This window comes from Puntigrus tetrazona, chromosome 4 (assembly GCF_018831695.1).
Source record: "Puntigrus tetrazona isolate hp1 chromosome 4, ASM1883169v1, whole genome shotgun sequence".
NCBI classification, from domain to species: domain Eukaryota; kingdom Metazoa; phylum Chordata; class Actinopteri; order Cypriniformes; family Cyprinidae; genus Puntigrus; species Puntigrus tetrazona.
The window spans coordinates 3242335-3266908 of NC_056702.1; the positions used below are offsets into that span (position 1 = coordinate 3242335).

The 24574-nt window shown below is 39.9% G+C and overlaps 1 protein-coding gene across 15 annotated transcripts in view; it reads left to right on the top strand.

The window, feature by feature from the left end:
* erc1b (ELKS/RAB6-interacting/CAST family member 1b) overlaps positions 1-24574 on the top strand; it is a 187244-nt gene that overhangs the window by 122820 nt on the left and 39850 nt on the right. For all 15 annotated transcript variants that reach the window (XR_006250571.1, XM_043236258.1, XM_043236247.1 and 12 more), the window contains one exon: positions 11442-11589. Coding sequence is in view for 14 of the 15 variants with exons in the window: in XM_043236258.1 (XP_043092193.1) it covers positions 11442-11589 (148 nt within the window). In the remaining variant the exon portion in view is untranslated. The remainder of the gene's footprint in view (positions 1-11441; positions 11590-24574) is intronic.

Sequence of the window (24574 nt, forward strand, 5' to 3'; positions counted from 1 at the left end):
TGCCACGGGTCGCTCGGTCTGAGCGCCCTCCAGACCATCTGTTCAGCCTCACTCCGTGTCGCAGCGCGGGTGACATCATGACATGCGGTCTGGTGAGCGGAAAAATTCCTCCTGTCCACCGTCGGTAGAGGCCGGACAGCTGTAGCCCCCTCAAAGAAGAGAGCGGGAAAACAGAGGGTGGGGAAAACAAGTGAAAGAGGGAGAGAAAAGAAGCCGTCAGCGAGGGCCTGGCAGGTGTGGTGGTTTTGCTCTGTCATCACGGGCCTGACTGTTTGAACCTTCGTGGCTGGATCTGGAGGGGATTACGACTGTGGTTCTGAGGTTAAGCTCTCCTGGCGTTCTCACCAATGCCTGATTACCCTGATGCTTTTCCTTGTCATTTTCCTAATCAGCTACTCTTGCCTTTCACTCCGGTATCATCCGTCTCTTGTGACTTGAATGCACGGCCAATAGGGTCTGATGTACAGTTTAAGGGTTTGTTTCTCCAAAAAAAAACGTACTCGACTTTTGTAATATTGTTAATGGATTAGTATCTTTTATGGGTTTTTTTTATTACTATTAAACTAATTTAATACATTGTGATATATCAATATCAATTAATGTGGCTGAATAAAAGTATACATTTCTTATTTCTTACATATTATAAATATTTCTCATTTAATTTAAACTCCATGAGTTTGATCTTCGTCCCCACTGATTTATTTAGTGTCCATTGTGCATATAAGGCATTTACGGCAGGCAGGTTAACGAGGGTTTAAGATGATGGGAGCAGGGTGGTCTTGGACCGAGAGAAACGAATTACACCCACAGATGAGTTAAACTCATCAGGGGCTCATTGAGAGAGAAGAATCTGAAAGACTGCCATCTCTACTCAAACGACCAACCCAGATGCAGTGCAGCACGGACACCGGCAGAAATATCTCTCTCTGTGGAGCCGCTCGTCTTTAGACAACAGCCAAGCTTATCAGGGTCTCAGGTAGTTGAAGTCATGGAGTCGGGTTTGTCTTTTCGTTTGGGGATGGCCCGTTCCTGGTAGCTGTGGGTCTGGAGTTGTTTTATTGCATTCAGTGTGGTGGTGTGTGGTGTTGGTAATTGGGCTGCGGCCAGTGGGGGGTTGAGGGTACTTCATTTTGGTCTGTGGTAGCCTTGCTCCATACACCCCTTCTGTCTTTGTCGATCCAATAAATGGCCCCATTTATGAAACCACCTTTTCATCCATCCACCATATGACGTAACCTTAACCTTAAACTAGCTTCCCGCCAACCGGCTTTGGTCTGATAGGTCTTTTTTTATCTACGAGAGCGGAAAAAACTCGCTGTGTCTGTGCTGCGGTACGACCGAGTTGAATGTGTGTGTGTTATAAAGATGACCACACACGACTCCATGGTTCCTGGGTTCCCCACAGACGGAGTTGTCCTGCCAGCCCTGTTTGTGGAGAAGCTTCTGGAAGTCGTCCTTCAATCGGAGGCCTTGAATTTGTTACAGACCACCTTCTCCCCGGTCTCAGACCTGAGAAACAGACAGTGCAGTTTGTGTGCACCGAGCTATGTTTGATGTAGGTGAGATTTACAGTGACTGACCTTGGGATGAACATTTCCTTCCTTCCTTAAACACAGAGATGCACGGAAACATAGGACTCTGAGTGGCAGTATCTGTCGCTGATGCTCTGACAGCTCTGCTGACTTCAGTTTATGGCACACAGGATGATTTTAAAGATAGTGGAAGCCATAAAGAGTAACTTTTCACTGACAGCAGTAAATATATACTGTATATACATTACCAAAAGTTTGGGGTTGGTTGGATGTTTAAAGTTTTTGAAGGAAAATTGGCTGCATATATTTGATGAAATTAAATATATATATTTTTAATTTTAAAATATAAATATATATATATATATTTTTTTTTTAAATATTTTTAACATTGTAATATTTTTTATTAGAACTGTTTTCTATTCAAAAATATTTTTAAATTTATTTTCAATTAATATATGTGTGTGTGATGCATTTTTTGTTCTATTTAATGAATAAAAAGTGCAGAAGAACAGCATTTTTCTAAATTAATTTATTTTGTAATATTAGAAATGTAATTATTATGCATTATTATGTAATATTAGAAATACATTTTGTAATATTAGAAATGTAATTACTGTTACTTTTAATCAGTTTAATTCATCTTTGCTCAATAAAAGTATTAAGCATTAAAGTAATAGTATGTAAAAAAATAAAAATAAAATAAAGTACTGACCCCAAAGTAGTTTTTCGGGTTGAAAACAATGGCATAATATCCATTTAAATTATTTTGTAATATTAAAAATTTATTTTTTTACTTTTGATCAATTTGATCAGATTCAGAGATTTGGAAATTATTAATTTTAACAGGTTTTTATTAAAGCTTTCTTAGTTAATTTTTTTTACAGTTGTTCTCTCATTTGGTAATTTAATCCATAATTGCTAAATGATCAAAATTCATAAAGGCTGTTTTATTTAATATTTCCCCAGTAGAACGTCTTGCAACAAATAGAAAGATCTTTAACAAATATGTGACACCATCTTTCTACAAAGAGATTTAGCCTTATTACTAGGGTAAAATCAGTCATCGGTCAGGCTTCAGGCCTGATTTATACTCATCTGCTGGTGGAAAATCATACAGGATTTGTGGGTCAGGCCCATCATGTCATCCTCCTCATATCTAAGGAGATCCTCTAGAAACCTCTCACCAAACACGTAACGAAACAACAGAGAGTCCTCACTGCGCCGATAATTCATCAGCGGTGTCACAGTCACATTAGTCACAATGAAAAACCATGAACTGTTCAGAAGCTGCAGAACATATCTAGATAATCCACGCTTGCGTTTTAAAACCATCTACGTTGCAGACATGTCACGGGGGAGAACACGGAATATGTCTTGAAGCTGCAGCGAGCGGCCTGTTGCAGCGAGAGCTGGGCTTTAGGGCCGTATGTCACATTGACAGGCGTAATCCCTCGTTTGGTGTCCAGTGGTAAGCCTCAGCGTTCCCTCGGCTCTCCGTCTCTTCTGCTTAGTCTGAGCGCATCCTTCTCCCGTGATTCCATCTGTTTTAATAATGCTTTCCGCAGGTGCCACTCCTCGACGAGCTTCGTTTCCCAGAAAGCAAGCGCTGCCCTCCTCCCTGGTTTTGTTTAGAGGCCCCAGCTGCGTTGCTCGTGTTTCCCAGGTAACGGGGCTTTAGAGTGGACTCCGGTGGGCCGCTGCGTTTTCCCGGTCACGCTCCGCGTAGCGTGTCTGAAGTGGTCATGGCTTGACCGGCTTTTCCCATCTCCCACCACCTGCTCTTGCTGTCTGTCACCGTGCGTGTCTATCTGTCTGTCTAACTTGTTAGACGTCTTCCCGGCACAAGGATTTTGTGTATAAAGTTTGCGAGTGTAAATACAGGATGCCGTCAAGTACAGTATGTTTACTTCACTCTTTTCCTCTTCCCCCCTCCTGTGGTTCAAGGGTGCACAGTACAGTACGGAAAGCTTTCCAGAAATGGTTTCAGTCAGATGACTGCCGAACCCATAACAAAGAATGTTTCTCAGCATGTTGAAAAATGTATTCTCTCTGGATCTCGTTATTAGCATTATTTAGTTTTATTTTTCATTTTAGCGTTGTGAGGTTGTGTTGATCGATCGATTCATCCATTCATTGACTCATTCACTCCCTTACTCATTTGTACACGTGTTACTCATTTATGTGTTCCTATGATGGATTCAATCAGCTGACTGAAACAATACATACCTACATACAATACATACATACAATAATAAATATATATATATATATTTTTTCAATTATTTTTTATTATTTTTTTTTTTGCAACATAATTTTTATTATTTTCCTAGATATCAACATGGCCATATTTAATTAAATTTATTTATTTTGTCTATAGATATCAGCATCTGCACGTTCTTATTTTATTTCATTTTTATTTAGTTTTTTTTTATATTAAAAACTTACTATATTTAGTACACAATTATGTTTAAATTAATTTATTTTAGAAACATGTATATGTATTTCTATATTAAAATAAAATGTTCCAGTAATGGTTTCGGTTCTAATTTAATGAATTATTTTTTTTTATTTTATTTAAATGTATTTAATTCAATTAGCATTTTGCTATTTTCCCTGTTCCCTGTCTAATTTAAAGTGTTTTTTTAGTAGTGTAGTGCGTGCAATACGAGTCATTTTTACCGTTATATCTGCTTAAATGTACTCGTTAACTTTAGGAGTCCACAAACATACACATATATATGACCTCAAAGCTGACACACACAGACTAAAAGCCACTAAACTGTAATTTTGATTGCATGGGATCTTTAAGAAAATGTTTATGAAATCTGAAATTTATAGACCACGATGGTAAATTCCATAAACTCGACATCAACCCTGCGCAAAGTTCAGCAAGAATTACGTTCTCCTCTTAGGGTTTAGAGATTACTGTGCTCTCTCCAGCTGATGTGATCCAGATGGCTGGGTGCTGTCAGTCCAGGCGTGTGTATGTTCCCAGAGGAGGCTGGGCCAGAGGAGATAGGCAGGGGAGAGCGGTGTGTTTGTGTTTGGTTCAGGGATGTGCTGGCCACCCTTTCGCTGTGCTGCTATCAGCACTAATTAAGCTAGGTCTGTCAGCCTTCAGAGCCGCTGATAAGAGCAGGAGTGCTATTGAAGAGAAGGGGTCAGCGTGTGTGTGTGTGTGTGTCTTTTCCACACATTTTTTTCCCCTCGGTCACTGTTTACAGAACTCCGTCATCTCTTTTTGTGTTTTATAAATAGTGATAGAACAATATATTGATTAGTTAAATCAAATATTTTGTCATTTTTTAGATTTATTTCAGCGCTCTGGATCATGTTTGCTGAATGAAATCCAATGCCTTTTTGCTTAAGCACATCTCGCTTTCTCACCAAATGTAATCCGTTCTGTAGCATTTTTGCTTTCGACAACTTGCATTATCCTTTAATAAGCAGGAAAACTCCCATGAAGACATTATATTCCACTGAGCCTGGTTAGAATTGTCAGCTGATTTTCACATGCGTGAATAATTCTCTAGACATTTTTACACCTTTTGCTAAATTTACCTCCACTACCTTTCGGTTTGCAAGATAAACGATGCATTTTGAATACTACTTTTACAAAACCTTTGGCATTTGGCAACATTTGTTATTTGGAAAAGTGCTAAATTCATATACACTCAGATGACAGATCTCTATTATTTTATTATTTTGTGTGAATGCAATAATAGTTTTTACTGCTATTTTTCAAATCAGATGAGGTAATATTAGGTATTTTTTGCAGGTTAGCAGACTTTTTCGTCCCATGAATGCTGGATTGTGAATCGCTGAGATACATAATTCAGGCGGTCCACTATTAAAACTGCATTTATTTTCATTTTTTGCATTTTATTACATTTTTAATTATTAAAATAAATATTAATACATATTATATTATAATCTAGAATTGATTTAAATTATTTATCTACTAATTGTTTTAGGTTTTGACTCTAAAAACCCTCTCACTTTATTGCAGCATTACATTTGATCATCTAAAAATATTGATTGATTGGTAGTAGCAAATAAAATCCGCGCTACCCAACCCCTGTTGTTCTTTTTTTGGGACCCACCAGAGTGAAAGGGAGAATTTCTCATTAACATTCCCCACAAAACTGCATATCAGCGATAAAGATGCTCATTTAAAAGATCTCTTATATCGCACTCCTCCTCCTAACACACACACACGCACACTTTTTCACCGACGCTCTTGACTCTGACAGCAGGCTTTTAAATTCACATTTGGTGTCTAGGAAGCCCTCGTGCCAGATGATTCAGCATGTGTTTCCAGGTGTCTCGCTTGTTCCAGTTCTGTCTCTCTTGTGAATCCGCATTGCAATCACCCAAGCGCTGCTATTCTGTATAACACAAGATTAATACAGCTATTACTGTGTTCAGGAAGTACAAAACCCATATTTTCAGATTGCTTATACACCGGAATTTATAGCTTTTGGTGAGTCAATATTAGCTTTAAAGGCGCAAGGTTGTAGATTTTTCTGTAATGTTTCACAGTGCCCATCCAGAGAGGATGTTCAGCACAGACGTCCTCTATAACTCTCCAGCATAACCAGCGTTCCAGTACCAACTCCAAAAGCAGCGGATGTATCTCTCTTTTTTTAGGCCAGTAAAAGCAGCCACTGAAGGTCCTCTGTGGCCCAGGGGTGGCAATGAACGGTGAACGGTCAACATATTTCTCCTCACGTCTTCTCCATGATACACACACACACACACACTGAAATATAGAACTGACACCATATTTCTCACTTTCTCTCCCACATCTCACACACATCCCTGGAAAAAAGGGCCTAGAAAGCCGGGCTGTGGCTCAGGGCCAGGGAGTGATGGAGAGTTAGGGTTATTTTTATTTTTTTAATGTGCTGGGGCTCCTCCAACACTCAGTTTGTTTAACGCGGCTGGCCTGTATTTTATTTTTATGAGCTAGATCAGGCAGTATCAGGTAGGACTTAGTACTGATGGATTCGGCTGATAACGTTCTCTGAACTCTTCCCTCTCTGCTAATGGTGTCCTCTGAATTCCTCTACTTCAGATCAGCAGTCTTAAACTATTGAAGTGTTAAAGGACTAGACGTTTATATTACAGCCTAGATATTGCCTAGATATGCGTCTGTAAAAATGGGGAAAAAAGTCCTAGCGATGATGATGTTATTTGTACTGTGAAAGCAGCTCTGTGATTTTAGATGTGATCCTAAGACTGTGGTTGTTTATGCTAAAAGAAGAGATAAATGTATATTTCTTCTGTCTTTCAATCAATCTCTCGGTCTCTCAGTCCGTCATCCATGAATCCATTCACCTTCCTACACTGTGTATGTAAGTCTCTCTGGCCATCAGCCTAACTTTCTATTCACCCATCTATCTATCCATCCACCTGTTTATTACAGTCATTTCTCTAACCATTCATCCATCCATTCATGTACCTTTCCATGCATCTATCCATCCATCTGTTCATTCACGCATCCATCTATCCATCCATCTGTCTATCTATCCAAGACATATATCTTCATCCAACTCTAAACTGTCACCACATGTGTGAGAAGATGGAAGATTTGTGTAAGACTCGATCTCCTTCCATCCATTTATATACCGTTCCATCCATCAGTCCATCCAACTAAATTTCTATCTCTCTATCCATCCATCTGTCTTGTATTTTTTCTATCAGTCCATTCATATATCTTTCCATTCATCAGTCCATCCACTTTAATTTCATCCAGCCATCATGTATATGTCCGTCCATCTATTAATTTATCTAGCTGTATATATATATATATATATATATATATATATATATATATATATATATATATATATATATATATATATATGTGTGTGTTTCTCTGGCCATCAGTTTATCCCTCTATATATCTGTCCACCCATCCATCAATTGATTCATCCATCCCATTAATTTTATTCCATCACTCTTTCTGTCCACCCATCGGTCCACGTCTTTTACATCAATTTATCTGTATCCATCCATTGTTATAACTCTGCATACATGTCTCTCCATCCATTTGTCTATTCACGTATCTCTGCATCCATCCATTTCTCTATCCATCCAAGTATTTCTCAAATATATCTATCCATCCATTCATTCCTTTATAACGTCTTTACTTTATATGAGATCTAGCAATGCTTTATTATATCAATTATATTCTTCACACAGACTTGCTCCGAAGTTTATATGAGGATAAAATATTTCAATATTTGGAAATATTAATTTTTTTTCTGTCCATTCGTCCATCTGTCATCATGGCATTTTGTCCAATCTTAGCTTCACATTTCTCCTCCTTTGTGTTTCCAAGAAGCTTATCTCTCTTCCAGAGTGGTCACGGTTGAGGCAACCATTAAAAATTTTAAGCGCTGAAAGTAGCCTGACCTCAGATCTGCATTCGTTTAACATTCCTCTCTCATTTTGCCATCATTTACGTCCGGCTGTCGTCATACAGTAGGAATGGCTGTGATAAGTCACGTTTAGGACTCGCCAACCCGGTCATTCCTGGCGTTCTGTGCGGTGTTCCCCTCTCCGGTGGCTTAACCGGCACAGTGCGTCCGTCACAAGCTACCATAAATCTCCCCACCCCCTCGGCTATTCATTATCTTTCCACTGGCGTACACACCCTAGAAACAGAACCGATAGAGAACAGAGGAGGATGCGTATTTTTAGGCCCGCTCGAGGACTCCTAAGAAGAAAGCAAGAGGTTTAAAGGAATGCAGAGTGCAGAGAGAGGAAATTGAGTGTTGAGGGGCGGTGATGAGTTGTGTTGATTGATGGGCTGCTTCCCCTCTCTCCGATTGACTTTGTCGTGGGAGGAGGTGATTGGCCACTTGACCTCTTAGTGATCAATATGAACTCTTTCCTATCTCTCTCAGAACAAATGTGTGGGGGCCCATTGTGTCCCTGTGCTACTGATAAGAGGCTTTGTCTTCTTTTAGTACAGGAACACGAGCTCTGCCTTGCTGTCTACTGCCTACATAGGAGGTCGCCTACTAAGGTAGCATCTTAGCCCAAGTTAAAGTGGCATATTTGGTGCACTCTACATAGTCAGCAAGTCCATGAGGTGCACAAATAAAGCTTTGTAGGAAATTTAATTCAGCTATTGATTCCAGTCACCTTGTTTGTTAATTCATGGCCTAAGGAATGCGTTTCTGAGTCCAAGTGTCTACTTGTTTTAATTGAGATTACAATCTCAGCAGCCATTCATGAGAATATATGAGAATTAGGACCAGAGACAAATGACCTTATACTTAGCAAGCAGATAAAGTCTGGTGTTAGCATGTGTGTGTGTGTGTATGTATATGTATATGTGTAATAGGTGATGTAGTCTGTTTTTTAAATTTGATTTGAAAAAATGTTAGCAATACTTTCTTGCAAGCAACCACTCATCGTCACCAAGATAAAACCGTAATAGTGTGAAATATAAAAATTTGAAATGGCTATTTTTGATTTGAATACATTTCAATGCAATTTTTAAGACGTAACAAAGACCATAAACCTTTGAAATGATGAGGGTTTTAGGGAGGGATGAAGTGGGTCACGACTGTACTCATCACTTTTCCTGTGACCCAGGCCTCTTCTCTCCCTGTGGCCATCTGTGATATCAGCATACCCAGTGTATGGGAAAGTTTAGATCACAGAGGAAAAATCCCATCCTTGTTAAAGGATTCATCTGAGGAGACACGGAACAATTTCGAATCGGCCTTCTCTTCTACTTAAGACCGGCACCTATCTCTCCCTCATTTCCTGCGGTTGGGAAACGTGGGAAAAGGCGGCATGTTATCATGACCTGAATATCGTGTGCGTGAGTGTGTGTTTACAAGGATGTGTGAGCATTCTCATCCATCATTTCAGACTCCTCATCCTCCATATCCCAGCGCACATCCCTCCACTTCCTGTTATTTGCCTCTCCTAATGCCACCCTCCCCGGGCTTCTGTTTTCACCTCATCTCTTCTCTCGCTTTGATTTTTATTTTTAGCCAGTGCCGTCCTCATGAATTTTGGCAGGGTGGATACACTAGGGCTCATCGGGACCAGGCAGGGAGGTTATGGAGCTGAAGGGGAAGTTCCTTTTTGCCCAAAGTAAACTGACTCACCTCAGGGGCAGCTGCTGCCTGTGGTCTGAACCCGACCATAATGAGCACGGCTAGTCAGGAGGTCAGTGTATTAAAAGGCCTCTCTGACAGGACATGTTAGTGCTCAGAAGCCTCCTGGAACATCACCAGCTTTCATTTTATTAGTTTGCGCCAGGACACGGCGGTTTTGACAGACCTGGGTGGCCCGTGTGTTTGTGGGATACATCACATGTCCGTTGCTTTTGATGGTCAAAATGACAGAATTAAGAGTTGTATGGCGGCCCATAGGCATCGCACCATGTGTGTGTACCACTGTGTCAGGTACACAGGCCTCTTTCTACAGCTGTGATGTCACTCTGGATAGAATCAGGTCAGCCAGTTCCTCCAAGGGACCGAATAGAATGCACCGAAACAGACAAAGAAAAAGAGGGGCTTTGTCAGCGATTGAGAATCTGATAAGAGAAAAAGCTAATTCCCAGTAAACCCAAGATGAAAATAGAAAGTTGCACCCTTTCAGTTAGAAGAACAGAGGCGTGACTGAACAAATGTGCTGCATTTTAAGACTTCTGATGCAATTATACTAGCCAAATTCATGTCACGTGCATCTTTTACAAAGAGAACAATCCCAGAAAGCATTGTGTGCTCAGTGGGAAATACTGCATAGCAGAAAAAATTAGAATGGACTCTATACATGATCGCTTTAGCCACAATGGCCACTGCTGCTTATTATTATAATGCTGTGTTTTAATAGAACATGCTAAAATAATATGTTGACTTTAGTTAATATTATGTACAATATATTTTTTTGTAATAAGTTTGCTATGGAAGAATGCTTGCCTAGAGCACATTTTAGCGAAAATATGTGGCCATATGGCAACAAACTCCACTTGTGCACTTCATTTAAGAAGTTTCTCGTTTAAAAAGTTTTTCTATTTTTATTTTGCTACCTACATAGAGCGTTCCAGATGAATTTAGTTAGCTTCTGTTTTAGTTAGCGTACTACCGTAGAAGGTACCATCTAAGAAGACAGTAGGCAGTGAGGCAGCTCACTGGGTTTTGGAACGGATCCAGTGAGTTTCTTTATATTAGAGGTCATAGAGAAAATGAGAGGGAGGAAAAGAAGAGAGGCACAGGGAGGATGTGTTTGACACACACTTCACAACTGACACTCTAGCACACGTGGCTGACGCTAACCCTAAGACATTCTCCAGTCCGCTGCCTCTATTTGTCAATACACGGGAGGCTTTGAGCATCTCAGCTGCTGTTAGAGGAGAGATCCATCCTCCCTCTCACTCCGTTACCGCAGATTTGACCTAACGGGGCACACTTCCTGAACCAGCTACACTTGATTGATGACCAGAATTAATTATTTGTGGTGCTTGCTATCACTATCACATCATTTATATACTACAATTCAAAAGTTTAGGGTCAGTAGGGGTAAGAAGTTGAAGTGCCCCTTCATAAGGATTTTCGAAAAGGACCTTTCATGCAGCGTGTAACACAGAAAAAATCCTGCAGAGTTTTACATCGGAAGGTGCACCGTGTATAAAGTCTCTAAAAGAAAGAATAGACTCTGAATCGTTGAATTTAGTAGCATTTTAATAAAATCCTCCCACAAAATTTACATGCTAAAAAGTACAGTTCACCTGGTAAACACTGTATCACTGTTTCATCAGTTTGAGTACCATAGATCTAGGTATAGTCAAAGAATTAAAGGTGTATATGTGAATAGGTTGTATCTGTAGAAAGCTTTGTCCAAAGCATAATAACCGTGTGTGTTTTCTCCTCCAAACAGGCAGGAGGCGCTATTGGCAGCCATCAGCGAGAAAGATGCCAACATCGCTCTACTAGAGCTGTCGTCCTCAAAGAAGAAGAAGACTCAAGATGAGGTGGCTCTGCTAAAGAGGGAGAAGGACAGACTGGTACATCAGCTCAAACAGCAGGTGAGAACAACCAGCAGGCTGGACGTCGACATCCCAGACCAAGGCACGAGGCAAAACCATAGACTAAAATGAACACAGACCTCAGTCCTGTAGTTTCCTAGTGGAGTTCTGCAGCCTCACCCACAGGAATTACACTGGTGAAGCTTAACCAGACATTCGTCAGCCTAAAAAAAAAAAAGTCCTACCTCAAAGGGACAATTTAGACTTTATAGCTCAAGTAACAAACATTTTTGTTTCACTGACGAATTGTGTTTTAACCCAAATAGGAGCCTCGCTTTTCAGCTTTTGAACAGCTTTGCCTCCAGGCTCTCATTGTGTTTTACTGTAAAAGCACTTTGCGTTTGTTTTTACAGACTTAAGAGACGAGTCAAAATTATTGTGCGTCATAATTGAAAGCATGCCACAGATGCTGTCCATAGACATTATAGTTGACGATAACCCGTAATATTCTCTTAAGAGGGGCATGATTGCGCAGAAATATAAGATCACACAGGATATCCTGATGGTGTGTTCATAGTATCGGTAACCAGCTGACCTTGCTGTCATAGTTCTGTTCAGCAGTTCAAGGAGAGGCTAGAGAACAAGTTCTGGAGGAGACATGTTGGGAACGAGATCCCAGAGTTTGGAGATGCAAACAGGCTACAGATGTGTGGCCGCAGACCCGTCAAGAAGGGCAATTTTAGGATTATTTGACTCCTCCTCCAGGTTCCCACAAACCACCTGCGAATACATGCACACTAGTTTAAACACACACAGACTACACTGCTGTAGATATAGACTTCACCCAGAAATAGTGGTAGATTTTGCATAGAGTAAGTGAAACCGAGATTGGTGGAGTACGTTTTGCAAGGAAATATCATTTGTGACCCTGGACCAAAGAAAAATTCTTTTTTTTTCCCAGTTTTTTTTTTTAAGCTTTTTTCCCTACATATTAATAATTAAGATTTTTTTATATTGACTGAGTAAGGACATGTTAAAGATAGAAATCATAGTGAAATTAATGGCCGAAATCAAACAATGCTTGTCTCATAATTTAGATTTTGAGACTTCAGCCTGGATTTCACAGACAGGGTCACATGTATCAATGAATAAATAAGCTTTCTGTTGATGAATGATCCAGATATTTGAATATCTGAAATCTGAGGGTGCCAAAAAAAAAATATTTTAAATTGCCTTTTATGTCCAAATAAAGACCTTTTAAAGAGCAATTCTATTACTAATCGAAAAATTAAGTTTTGAAATTAAGAAAATTACAAAATATCTTCATGGAACATGATCTTTATTTAATATCCTACTGATTTTTGGTTCAGGGTCTCATTTCAGTCGTTCTACTCAACTTGATTTGTTACTGGTCATTTCTTTGTAATTGTCCACAAAATTTACTAACCGTTTTTGGGGGTTTTTTTTATAGCGTTAAACTTAAATTTAAGCCTAAGCCTGAAATTAATACAAACGGGCCACACGCATGTGTACCAAACCCAACGGCCACAAAAAAAAAAAACAAACAGAGCAGGAGGACCAAGACGCACATCCTCACTTTGGCTCCATTCATGCTCTCGCCGCTTGAAAACACCCCTCCCTGGCTGTTCCTCTGAATGACAGGCTATCAGCTCGTCGAATAGCTGCAGCATTCCACAGGAAATGGGTGTCAGTAGTGCAGATAGCTGTGGGGCTCGGCTCTCACCCGCAGCCCTGAGATCAGCCCCCTCCTCGCTCACTGTCAATCACAGCGGGGGGGAATTTGCTTAAGAGCCGGTCAGAAGCCAGTTGCTCTTCTGACATACTAATGGTTGAGGTCAGCGATAAAGGTTGCATGCGGTGGTCCTAAATCAGGTCTTTTCGGGCAGCTTTACTCCGGGGGTCGAAGTTAGGAGCCGACATTGGAAAGGTTAAGGACCCTCGGTTCACCTGTCCCTCGTGGACACGTTTTTCCGCTCTTAATTCATAGCATTACAAGCAGTCGTTTGCCATTATTTGTCATTAATAATCATTAAGATTACAATTTCTGTTTTGTGGGAAATGGATGGCTGTGACGAGCCCGAAGGTGTCTGACGTGGCCCAGGGGAAGGGCGAGGGCTGTCTACCGCTGCGGCCTCTGGATTAGAGTTTGGGATCGGGGTCGTGGGGTTTGACTGACAGGGGATGAGTGTGACATAGTGGTACATAAATAGAGTATTTTTCTTTCGGTTTTTTAAGAGACAGATGTGCGTAAAGATGCAGGGACGATAATGGCTCCGAGGAGGGAAAATTCCTGGTCATACTTGTCAAGTCTTGTCAAAAAAAAAAAAAAAGGAGTGGCGTCAAAAGTGTGGCCTTACACCATGTCATAACCAACTGCGGTGTGATAGTGTCAAGTGATGTGACAAACAAAAATATATCCCCTCCATTAATCCTCCAATCATATTTTATTACAGGTTAGAACAAATATTTTAATTAATTTAAATTGTATTCAAATAGAACTCGTTTCATTACTATTTTGTTCATAATTGCTTGCATTTCATGATGATTTGTTACAGTTTAAAACATTGTAAGCATTTATTATTATTATTATTATTATTATTATTATTATTATTAAACATGCAGTATATGTATGTATTTTCAGTCATGCAGGGATATGTTTATATGTTAAAAATATATTTATTAGCTTAGTAGTTAATAGCTAATGGACTGGAATTGTTTTACTGGAATTACTTAACTTCGAAAATTACTTCATTTTTCATGAATACAAAAATGCTTGACACTGTAACATAGAAAGGTAAATTATTATTTTGTTAATATAATTATTATGATTGTTATATGAAACATTTTTTTATTATAAATACATATACACACACATTCTTATGGTATACTGAAAACTAAAATAATAATGTTTAAAATCATTTCAAAATAATAAATAATTTCAGACTAAAAATTGTAGGTATCGGTTATTTTCTACACTCTATATTAAAAATCGAATATATTTCATATATTGTTTTTAAAATATCGATTTGATTGTCAGTTTGTCTAGCATTGTACAGTTGAACAGACTTTGGAAAAAAACCTTTGAAACTCGTCGTTGGTTATGATGGAGTGTAATATAGTACTGAAAATGAAAATTTGTCCACATCTTCTCCTTATGATATACTTCAGCCAATCACGTGGCTTCTCTGGTTTTATTCCACTGGAGCAGGTTTAGATGTACTCGGTGTGTGATAAATGGAGCCCGTCATCATGTTTAAATTATATTTTTTAGATGACGAGCAGATGGGACTATTTGATGTTTAACAAAATGCTGCATAATCAACAGCCGTTACTATAATCCAGAGATTTGAGGCGAGGGAAATGAACTAGAATGAAACCGCAGAAAAGGAAAGATGAGAGAAAATGAGCAGGGAAGTTTTTAATAACAAAGAGAGAGGCGAGAGGAGACATCCCGTATCTGTTTTTGTTTTGGGATGCATCACTCTTCAAGATATTTCTGATGTATTTTAGGGAGAAAATGAGCTCTCTTTGTTCTTTTCTTCCTTCGTTTTGTTCTTTTTTTCCCCCTCTGGTCTCCGTCTGTGTGTCTGTCAGCCTCTGTGATGATGGCAGTGTAAAAATAGGACTGACGCCTGGTGAGCGTCTTTTGAAGCGGCGGTGTAGTGAAATGTTCTCTCCATCACATCTCTTCCCCTTCCATAAATCTCCGCTTCGCGCCGTGACATCTCACCCAGCTCTGATGTGCTGTCCAAGTTTTATTAGCAGACTTGAGAGAGTGGAACGGCGCGTCGCTGTGGAGCACAGGAGTGGCTTTTTAAAAGTTGTCCTGCGCAAATTTGCAGCCCGCAGATTAAACAGCAGAGCGAGAACTGCTCCCCGCTGCCATCACATGGTTCACTGATGTCACAATTAGCTGTGGAGGGAGGCTGCTTCTTCAAGAGAGCTGGAGAGATCACAACTTACACACTGAAGTCAAAGAGTCGGACGTACATACTGAAAAAAACAGACTTAGGAATGTTAATAACTTACCCTGAACTATGCTGAATTGTTGTCTGGCCTAAATCAAGCAGATTTAGTTTTTTAATGATAAAAAAAGTCTAAAAATTTATGGAAGAAAGGATGCATGGATAGATAGCTGTATAGTGTTGCATGTAGTTATAAAATTGTACAAATCGTTTTTCATGCATAAATTATATTATGTTTTGACATTTCACAGTTCAATCAAATGACGAGTGAAAAACGAGCTGTACAAAAGTTATGGCTGATATTACTTCATCAAATTAGGAACATCATATGAGGTCATGCAGTCTTGTATACTCTACATCTACCAATTTTGTAGCAGACCGTTAATACAGGACATTTGCATACTGTGCACACTACTGTGCTGAAATATTGCGTGTTATTAGCACAAGAACAGCAGCCGGCGTGGGAGGAAGACCAAAACCTCCACCGCAGACCATCTGAGCTCCCCACACCCAGCCTCGCCTTTCTAAAAGCAGTCCTGGCTCCGACCCCGCAGAAAACACTCCCACCTGTGCGAGGCGTCCAGAAAATATTTGATAAGTCATAAAATTTATCATCCTTGCCCCTGCACGGTCTGAAGAGGCTGCATTAATCCACGCCATTATCGTGGAGCATGATTCAGACCATTAATCATCTCGCTGCTCAAAATGTGAAATCTTTACGACACCTCAGCGGCTGCAAGAGTCTCTCCTCATGCACAGTGAGCTCTCTGTGTGCTGTGGAAAGGTGTAGAATGGTTCGTGTGGTCACCGCCTCCGAGTCCAACCCCTCCTCCATCATAATTCTCAGCCTCCTGATGGATCTCAGCAGAGACTTCCTGCCTTTTCCCCTGTTAACTGTATGTCAGCGGACATGCATGCGTGTGAGCGTGTATTTGGGGTTTCTTATGTCAGTGCGAGTGTTATGGTGGGACTGGACTATGTTAGGCAGTCAGTAGTTGTTAGTAGTACTAGTGAAGCTGCATGATTCTTGGTACCAATTTTGATGAATGCACTCCTGTATTTTAACCCTGTATGGTGCGGTGTAGCCATATGGCAGCACATTTTCCTTCCAGCTTTCAGATGGAAAAAAAAAAGAATGCGCTATTGGAAATAGGATGCAGGATGCTGTTTTCAAGACTCTTGACTTTTAAGGGGTTACCCTTTAATTTCTTCTATATCGTGTTTTTTTTTTTTTTTTTAGGAAAGATCATTTTCATGGATCAGATTTAGCTAACATAGTTTTACAGAAAGTGTAAAAAACTGTTCTGTACATCAAACAAATTCCTTTACAATGGTACTGCACTAATGCTTTTTATTTGATTTAATTTATTATATTTTATTTTGCCACGGTATATTTTGCATGAATAGCATGGTTATGCTTTATCTCTTATTCAGGCAAAAATGTAAAAAAAAAATATGGGGCAGAGCACATGCCATGAACCATGAGATTGTTAAATTACCGAATCATTTTAAGAAATATACATTTCAATGTTTCATTTTATTTTTTATATATATATATATATATATATATATATATATATATATATATATATAATTGTTTTTTATAAAATTTTTTTTTAGAAAAAATTGTTTTTAAGAAACATTTTTACTTTTAACTACGTTTTTATTTAAATGTATTCCACGAATAAAAATAATGATACTGTACAGGGTTGGCGTTAACACCGTTTACATGAACATCTCACCAAGAAGCTGAGAAGAGCATTTAACCATTCGTGTAGATACAAAAGTGAGCGTTTAAATAGGCACAATAAAAATAAAATAATATATATATATATATATATATATATATATATATATATATATATATATATATATATATTATTTTAGCTTCTAATGCTTTTGACATGCCTGCTTTGTAGACACAGGTTAGGGTTTAAGTCATCAGTGTACTTCCGTTGTAAGTCACCCATGTGTGAGAGAGAGTTTGCGGCGACCCAGCGCTCCTCCTCTTTGGAGACGAGGATATTGAGTGTGTGTGTAATGAAGTGAGGCTGAACTGACATGGTGCCTCTTTCAGATCGAGAGAGAGAGAGACATTGATCAAGAGAATGTGTATTTTAGTCCCTATTCAGAGATTGAAGACGTGCCAAAGTGTCCGATTCACCCGTTCCCTCCGTAGACCTCCAGAGTCCAATCTGTCCGGGCGTCTGAGCATGTCTGTGTTAGAAAATCAAGACGTACAGAGGGAAGCGATATTTATCCTGACAATTTCGGTAAGCTTCATTACTCTTTTGTGCTTTCCAAGGACTAGAGTTGCAGTTTTGGTCTCTCGTTCGTTTGTAACCGATGTATCTCATGACTAACCCCATCCGCTTCTTAGGGAGATGACCCGGAGTGATTCAGACCAATTACAGTTTGCTGGTCCTCTGGGACGGTGTTAAAAAGTCTGGTTGCAGTTCTGTAACCGCAGATTGAGTGTTAGTGTTAGTTCCCACAAGTCCTGGAATGGCGTTGGTAATTCCATCCCCTCACAAACTGCAGATTTGGGTCGATATGTCTTTCTCTCGTTACCTGCTGCAGTGCCTCCGCGAGGCCCAGCCAGAGTCGCTGTCCTCGCGTGGCTTTCGGGCGACGGTGGGCAGCGGGATTGGCCGAGATACCAATTCAGTAAAGGGCTTCTGGCCTGCTCTTCTCAGCAGAGCCATGGTTTGGGCACCCCTCGGAGGAGCAAAATGGTTTTGTCTCACAGCTACCCACGAATAAACTTGAAATGCGAGCGCGGCGAGTGCTTGCCAAGGCCACTATGTGCATGTGTTTGAAAGCGTACCTTTATTGGGTTCAAAACGCTGATGTTTTGTTGCAAAGGCTGAGCTCTAGGCGCCTCACGTCCCCGCTGCGGCCAAAACGATCACAGAGCTTAAATTAGAGCGTCCAGCAGCCAATGACACGGAGGGAAAGAAATCCAGAGGAAAAAAGCTCACAAACAACAACATCAACAAGCGTTCGATTCATCGCAGGATCTCGTTTTGGCGGAAGGACTTGGAGAGCTCGAACCAAAGGGGCCGTTCGAATGGAGGTCGTGGCTCACGGGCCCATCCGTGCTGGATTTGTCTTGGATCTGATGCAACTCTCGCTGCTCGTTTAGGAAAAAAGAGTCGCTGTGTTTTCGGAACACGAGACCTCAAAACACAAGCCGCTAAATGGCTGTTTGAATAAGGCCTGTGGGTGTCCAGCTCGTCCAACGTGTGACGTTGTGGAGGAGAGGAAATGGAGATTTTCCACTGCATCTCTGATTGTGGAGAACGTTTTACGATGTTGTTATTATTCGGTCAGACAAATGAATTTTTTTAGGACGTTCTGTGCCCATTTGGCAAGACTCTTGGCAGCGTTGTTATAACAGGGTTTTGCCTTAACATCACTAATTGTAGTTGGTAAAGCTTTGCTGTTTAGGTAGTGATTCCTAATGAGGGTGGGAGACTGTCCTCTCTTGCCTTTATTCCCTTTTCTGGCTTTCTTGACGACATGGGATTCTTCGCCTCTTACCTCAGTTCCTAGCCAGTTGCACATAATTGTTTTGTTAAAATCAAGGTCATTTCTAAAGCTTTACTCATTGTTTTTCTGGTGTGATTAGTGGTATTTGCTAAGCCAAGCATCACTATTACTATTGCTCACAGTTAGTGATTTAAACAAACCTCTAACCCTAAGTATCAAACTTTGGTGCGTTGGTCGTCTTGCGTGTTTGTTTTACAGGCACAAATGATACCTCAAATTATGCAGCTTTTTTTACCTGTCAGATTTAAAATATATAGCAGATTTTACAAAAACCACAAAGACTGCACTGCAATATGCTTAAAACCACTTTAACAATTTTTAAGCAATGGCAAAGTTAATATATTTAGGCAAATCGGTTCAATTTTCTTCTAAAAATAAATAAACAAACATACAGAACACAGAGATTATTTTGAGTACTATTATAAAATAGAAAATATTATTCCAGTTTGTCTACTTCGAAAATTCATTATTCATTATTAGTAATTATTCGTGAAACTTACTTATTTTTTTGTCAACTATAACAACAAAGCCTGAAATCTCCAAAACTAATGTTTAATTTCAATAACATATTTTAAACTACTATTATTATTGCAATATACTGTATATATATACGTTTTAATATTATACATTAAATTAGGCTTTTTAGCTCAAACCAAAACAATAGCAAAAATGTAGGAAAAATGTATACACTATTCAAGTTAATTCACATTATTTTCAGGGGACAGTGTTTTATAGAAAAACATCAAGGCAATAGCCTCGTTTATTGCCACCATATTTAGTGTTATTATTTTTACAAGTAGCATGTGTCCTCCATAACTAAAGCTTCCTTCAAATAACAGAAATCTAAAGTTTTTCTATTATTTGAAGGAAATATGAACCAATTTGTACATTTTCCATACTACCACCCTTTTTACTTGGTGAACTGTATATATGGCAGGAGAGAAAGAGAAAGTGCTGTTCTTGCCATGGCAAACACCAGACTTCTAATTCTAACTGAGCAACGTCTATTTGCTTCCCTCTGGGCTCCCAGAACAGAGAGACCATTCTGTTTCCACCCATTTCCCAGTTATCTGCTCTGTTCGATTTTAATCCCAGGCCTCTAAAACTGGAAGCACTACAGCTCACAATCATGGGAGCTCTGTAGAATCCTTTCTGTCATGCTTGTCCAAGGAGCTTATCTCAGCGACTGTTATTCATGCAGGGATCTGGGACTGTATTTTTGTGTTATCTTTGCTTTTGATGTCTTGGCCTCTTTAGCGACTTCTGAGACTTCGTAATTACTTTTAATGGTTTGAAAAAATACCACGACAGATCACTAAACGCTTATTTCTTGACTATTTGTGACTTTATTTTCGTCCTCAGTCACATTATTTTAATGTTCATTGTTCAGCGTCCTAAAGGGCGGTCAAACATCAAACATCAAAGTGCACAAAACCGAACAGTGGAGTCTGTTGTATTAGTGCATTATCCTGTAAATATCCTTCTTTTTATTAGATTGTCCCAATGTTTATAGTGGAAGATGCTTGCTTGTTGGGGTTTGGTTTAGTTTTTTTGTTAGAGCTTAAAACTTGCATGGAAATAGGGAGACGGTTTGGACAGGAAACACAAGTATTGGCATTCAGATTATTGGGGTGAAGAACAATGGCCTAGTGGTTATTGCAAGGGCTCAGATTCATTGGGCTGTTACGCTTGTGTGGGAAATGTGAGTTTAAGTTTGAGTCCGGCTTCAGTTGTCATGAAAGTCCTCACTGTGCACTTTAACAATTCAAACACCGGAGTGGAAAAAGGTGTACCTGTGGCAAACATGCTTTACATTAACAGGAATTGTTACAACAGGAGGGTGTGTGAGGGTTTTGTTTGTGTGTACTCTCGTACACACCAGAGTTAAAACCCATTTCGAGGTGACCTGGACAACAGAAGAGAGGCAAAGTTAACAGAGAAGCTTTAATAAAACATGATTTTTCCAGAGCTCATGTTGCACATATACACAAACTTAGGTTCACTTGTCTCTGTCTGATGCTTGAATGCATATTTTCCTTCCCTTTACTCTTTATTTTATTTTATTTTTCAGTGCAAAAAGAGATATATATAAAAAAAAACATCTAAGGCAACGCAAAATACCTGTGGCTCCTGATAATGTTTAGAGGTATTATGAAGTGAAACAATCAGTTTGTGCAAGAAACAGAACATTATTTACTATATTATTACCTGTAATCCATAGCCTTTAGGCAAATGGGGGAAGTCTAATTCTTTTCTGTGACATGGTTCAAATGTTTGGTTTCTTGCACATACAGATCGTTTAAACTGTTTATTACAATCATTACTCAGTATAATAAAAAGTTTAGGAGTCATGCCTGTGCCAAAGACGAAACATGATTTGAAATACTAAACGTTGCCCCATCTATTATGCAATTTTTTAAATATAGTCATTATGTTATTATTGCCATTGAGTAATTTGACACGCATTAAATATGTGCAATTGAAAACCCAGGTCTCTCGTTTTCAGAGTCTGCTGTTCTGCCCACTGAGCTGTCCAGGCTGTCCTTTGGTTTAAGCTACTGCTTTCCATTCCAAGGAAACCTTGACGTGTGATGATTGTCAACTCAGATGTAGCTCTAAGTTGGGGATGTCATGTATCTGGCAACTCTTTCAGTCGTTTTCCAGCTTTTCCAAGCAATGAGTCTATGCTCATTCAATCAGGATGTTTTAGTCTTGCCAGTATAATTTAATCTTTGCAGTGTGTATGCACAATGTTGTTGTTTTTTTAATGTCTGAAACATGGCAAGGCATGGAAAGGTATGATAGAGAGGAAGCAGATTGAGGTTGTGAACTCCAAAGGTCACGAGGTGCTTTGGAAAGGTCGGTTCACTCTGGAGGAATAGGAAAGGCTCTCGTTATGTCGTTTCACTTCCGTGACACCAATTATGAGCTTGACAAAAAGGCCTTTGATATCGCACTGAATTCAGAGCAACGACAGAGAATGGTGAGTCAGCGTTTTTTCACATTTTCAATTTTTCTCCCCTTTTTGGCAGCGCGTCAGCATTTTTGAGTTAAAATAGATGAGGGTTGGGCGGAAGGGGGCGAGAGAAATGATAATGAGGCAGAAGTAGAATAATTGTGAAAATGATTAGATTAAGTGAGCAAATGAGCTCTCCAGTTGGGACGGAAACCAAAGAATTGAGGTCAGCATTCCTGACAATTATCATAAGAGCAGAGAAAAAGCGAGAGAGAAAGTGAATGTCGGGGACAAGGAGAGGAAAAATCCAAACAAGCAATCAAGGTATGTAGGAAAAAAAGGTGGAAATGCTAAGACGGATAAGGGAAGTAGAAAGAACAGGAAAGTATGGCACTTAGAAGCATTCCAGCTTGGCGCTCTTAGATTTTTTGTGCTGGTGGCAGTAACATGAGCAGTTGTGTTGCGTTTTTGTAAACGGTGCACCGGTCTCAAGTAGCGGGGCTCAGTGTGCGTCCCCCATCCGCTCTGCTTTATCAGGTCCATATCACTGCCTGTAGCTGAGGGAATTTTTTTAAGGAAAGTGAGGTCCTGGAACAAGGGGGAAAGTAGAGAATCAGAGCCCCATGTGCTGGATTCCTGAACCCCCGACACTCACATACACAACCATTCCCTTGCCGTAAGCCACTCAGACAGGGATCTGGTTTCATGGTAAATTTTATTACACATGGATGTAAGGGGCTCCTACAATTAGGGAGGGCTTCTTAACAGGGTCTTGCTTATCCTTCTGCTTGTTAGCCTGCTAGCTTAAACGTTTCATTCTCTCATTTTACATTCCTTCCCAGCCTCCCCTTTTCTCCTTGTGCCCAGTGCCTTTCATTCCAATTCGAGGCTGGTTTCTCCACCACCATCTCCTGTCATCCAGCACCAGCCACCATTCCTTTCTTCTTTGCTTTATGGCTCACATATGAGCTGTTAAGTTCGGAGTGTGCCTCCCTGTTCCGTAGCCATCTGGGATCGGCTCTTCAGAACCCCTCCGGCCCTTTGAGGAGATCCGGTTTCCACGAACGCTCGCCCGCACCTCCCTCTTTCCTCACGTACATACACAAACACCTCCCTGTGGACCCCTCGACATCTTTGAGATTCCTTCCTCCTTGCCTTCCATTGTCCGTGTTTTTGAAGGCACGTCTGCAGATTTGTGAAGTTCGGATGTTCTGCCAAAGTAAATCCAGGAGGTATAGTGGCTCCTAGTAATGTAGGGTACATGATGTCATTGGCTAAATCATCGACAAGGGTCGAAGGGCACACATGGACATTTGTAGCAATTTGTCTCCTCTCTCTCGTTCTCCCCTCCGGTGTGAGTTTATCTCCTGGCGGAGGGCCTCTTCCGCTTGGAGAGTGGCAACTGTATAACACCCCTCACCTGTTTTCAAAACAAAGACGTGAGCTTGAGCGTTTTTGAAAATCATCTCCTTGTTTTCATTCTCAGTAAGTTAGAGCGGGTCAGCCTGAGGGGGAGGGAGAGGGAACTCTGCATAGTGATGTTTAAGTAACTCTGGCATGTTTTAGGAAAATTATGGCAGATTTGCAGTATTGCCTCATAAATCATTTTATTAACCCTGAGAAGGTTCCTCAGTTTGACTGAATGAAAAATGATACACTTTCTTTCTGACTGTGTAACCCAAACTGAGATGCTTGAAAGAATATCCACGTCGCTTTTTTTCATACTTTGAAAAAAATGATTCCAAAAAACTGTAATACAAGTTTTCTAAAAATCATTCAGTAACTTTGTGTGAGGAAAAAACTGAATTTGGAAGGCTCGTCATAAAATCATGTTGTTCCAAACCCATATGATTGACTCTTTCTATGGAAAGCAAAAATAGTATTTCTTGCTGTCTTTAATGTTTGGGTTTTTGATCCCTGTTGACTTTCATTGTGTGGACAAACATCCCTCAAAATATCATCTTTTGCATTCTGCAGAAGAAAGAAAGTCATACAGCTTTGGAACGCACTGAGGGTGAGTGAATGTTTGGGTGAACAGTTTCTTGAGTCAATCACAATGTCAAAAAACAAGATTGCGCCCCAGTGCACATATATACACACTTGTTCGATTGTACAGACCTATGAGCAAAGATTTCCCCAGTGCAGTTCAATAAACATTTTATGAGTCCCTGCGCCCCACTAAACTCGGTCGGTATCGAAAACCACTTCACTCGTGAGCCGGCAAATAAGCAAATACCACCTCCCCCTCGTTCTCGTTCTCTCTTTTGCTTTGCAAATGAGTTTCTCGCTCTCCAGCGGCCAGAGTCATCTGTAGGTGCTCTGTGGCCCTCAAACCCTGAAATCTTGCAGCTTTAAGGCAAACTGTTTGTTTTTACTGTTTATTTTTTTTACTACATGTTTCTTTTTTCCAATTTTTCAGGAGAGGAAATGAATGATGCATGTTCACGCTGAGAAAGCCATGTATGCCTAATGTTAGCAGGGATGACAGAATCATTTTTTCCTCCTCTTCTATATTTGATAACTTTTATGTTTCTGTATGTCTGTACCAGGA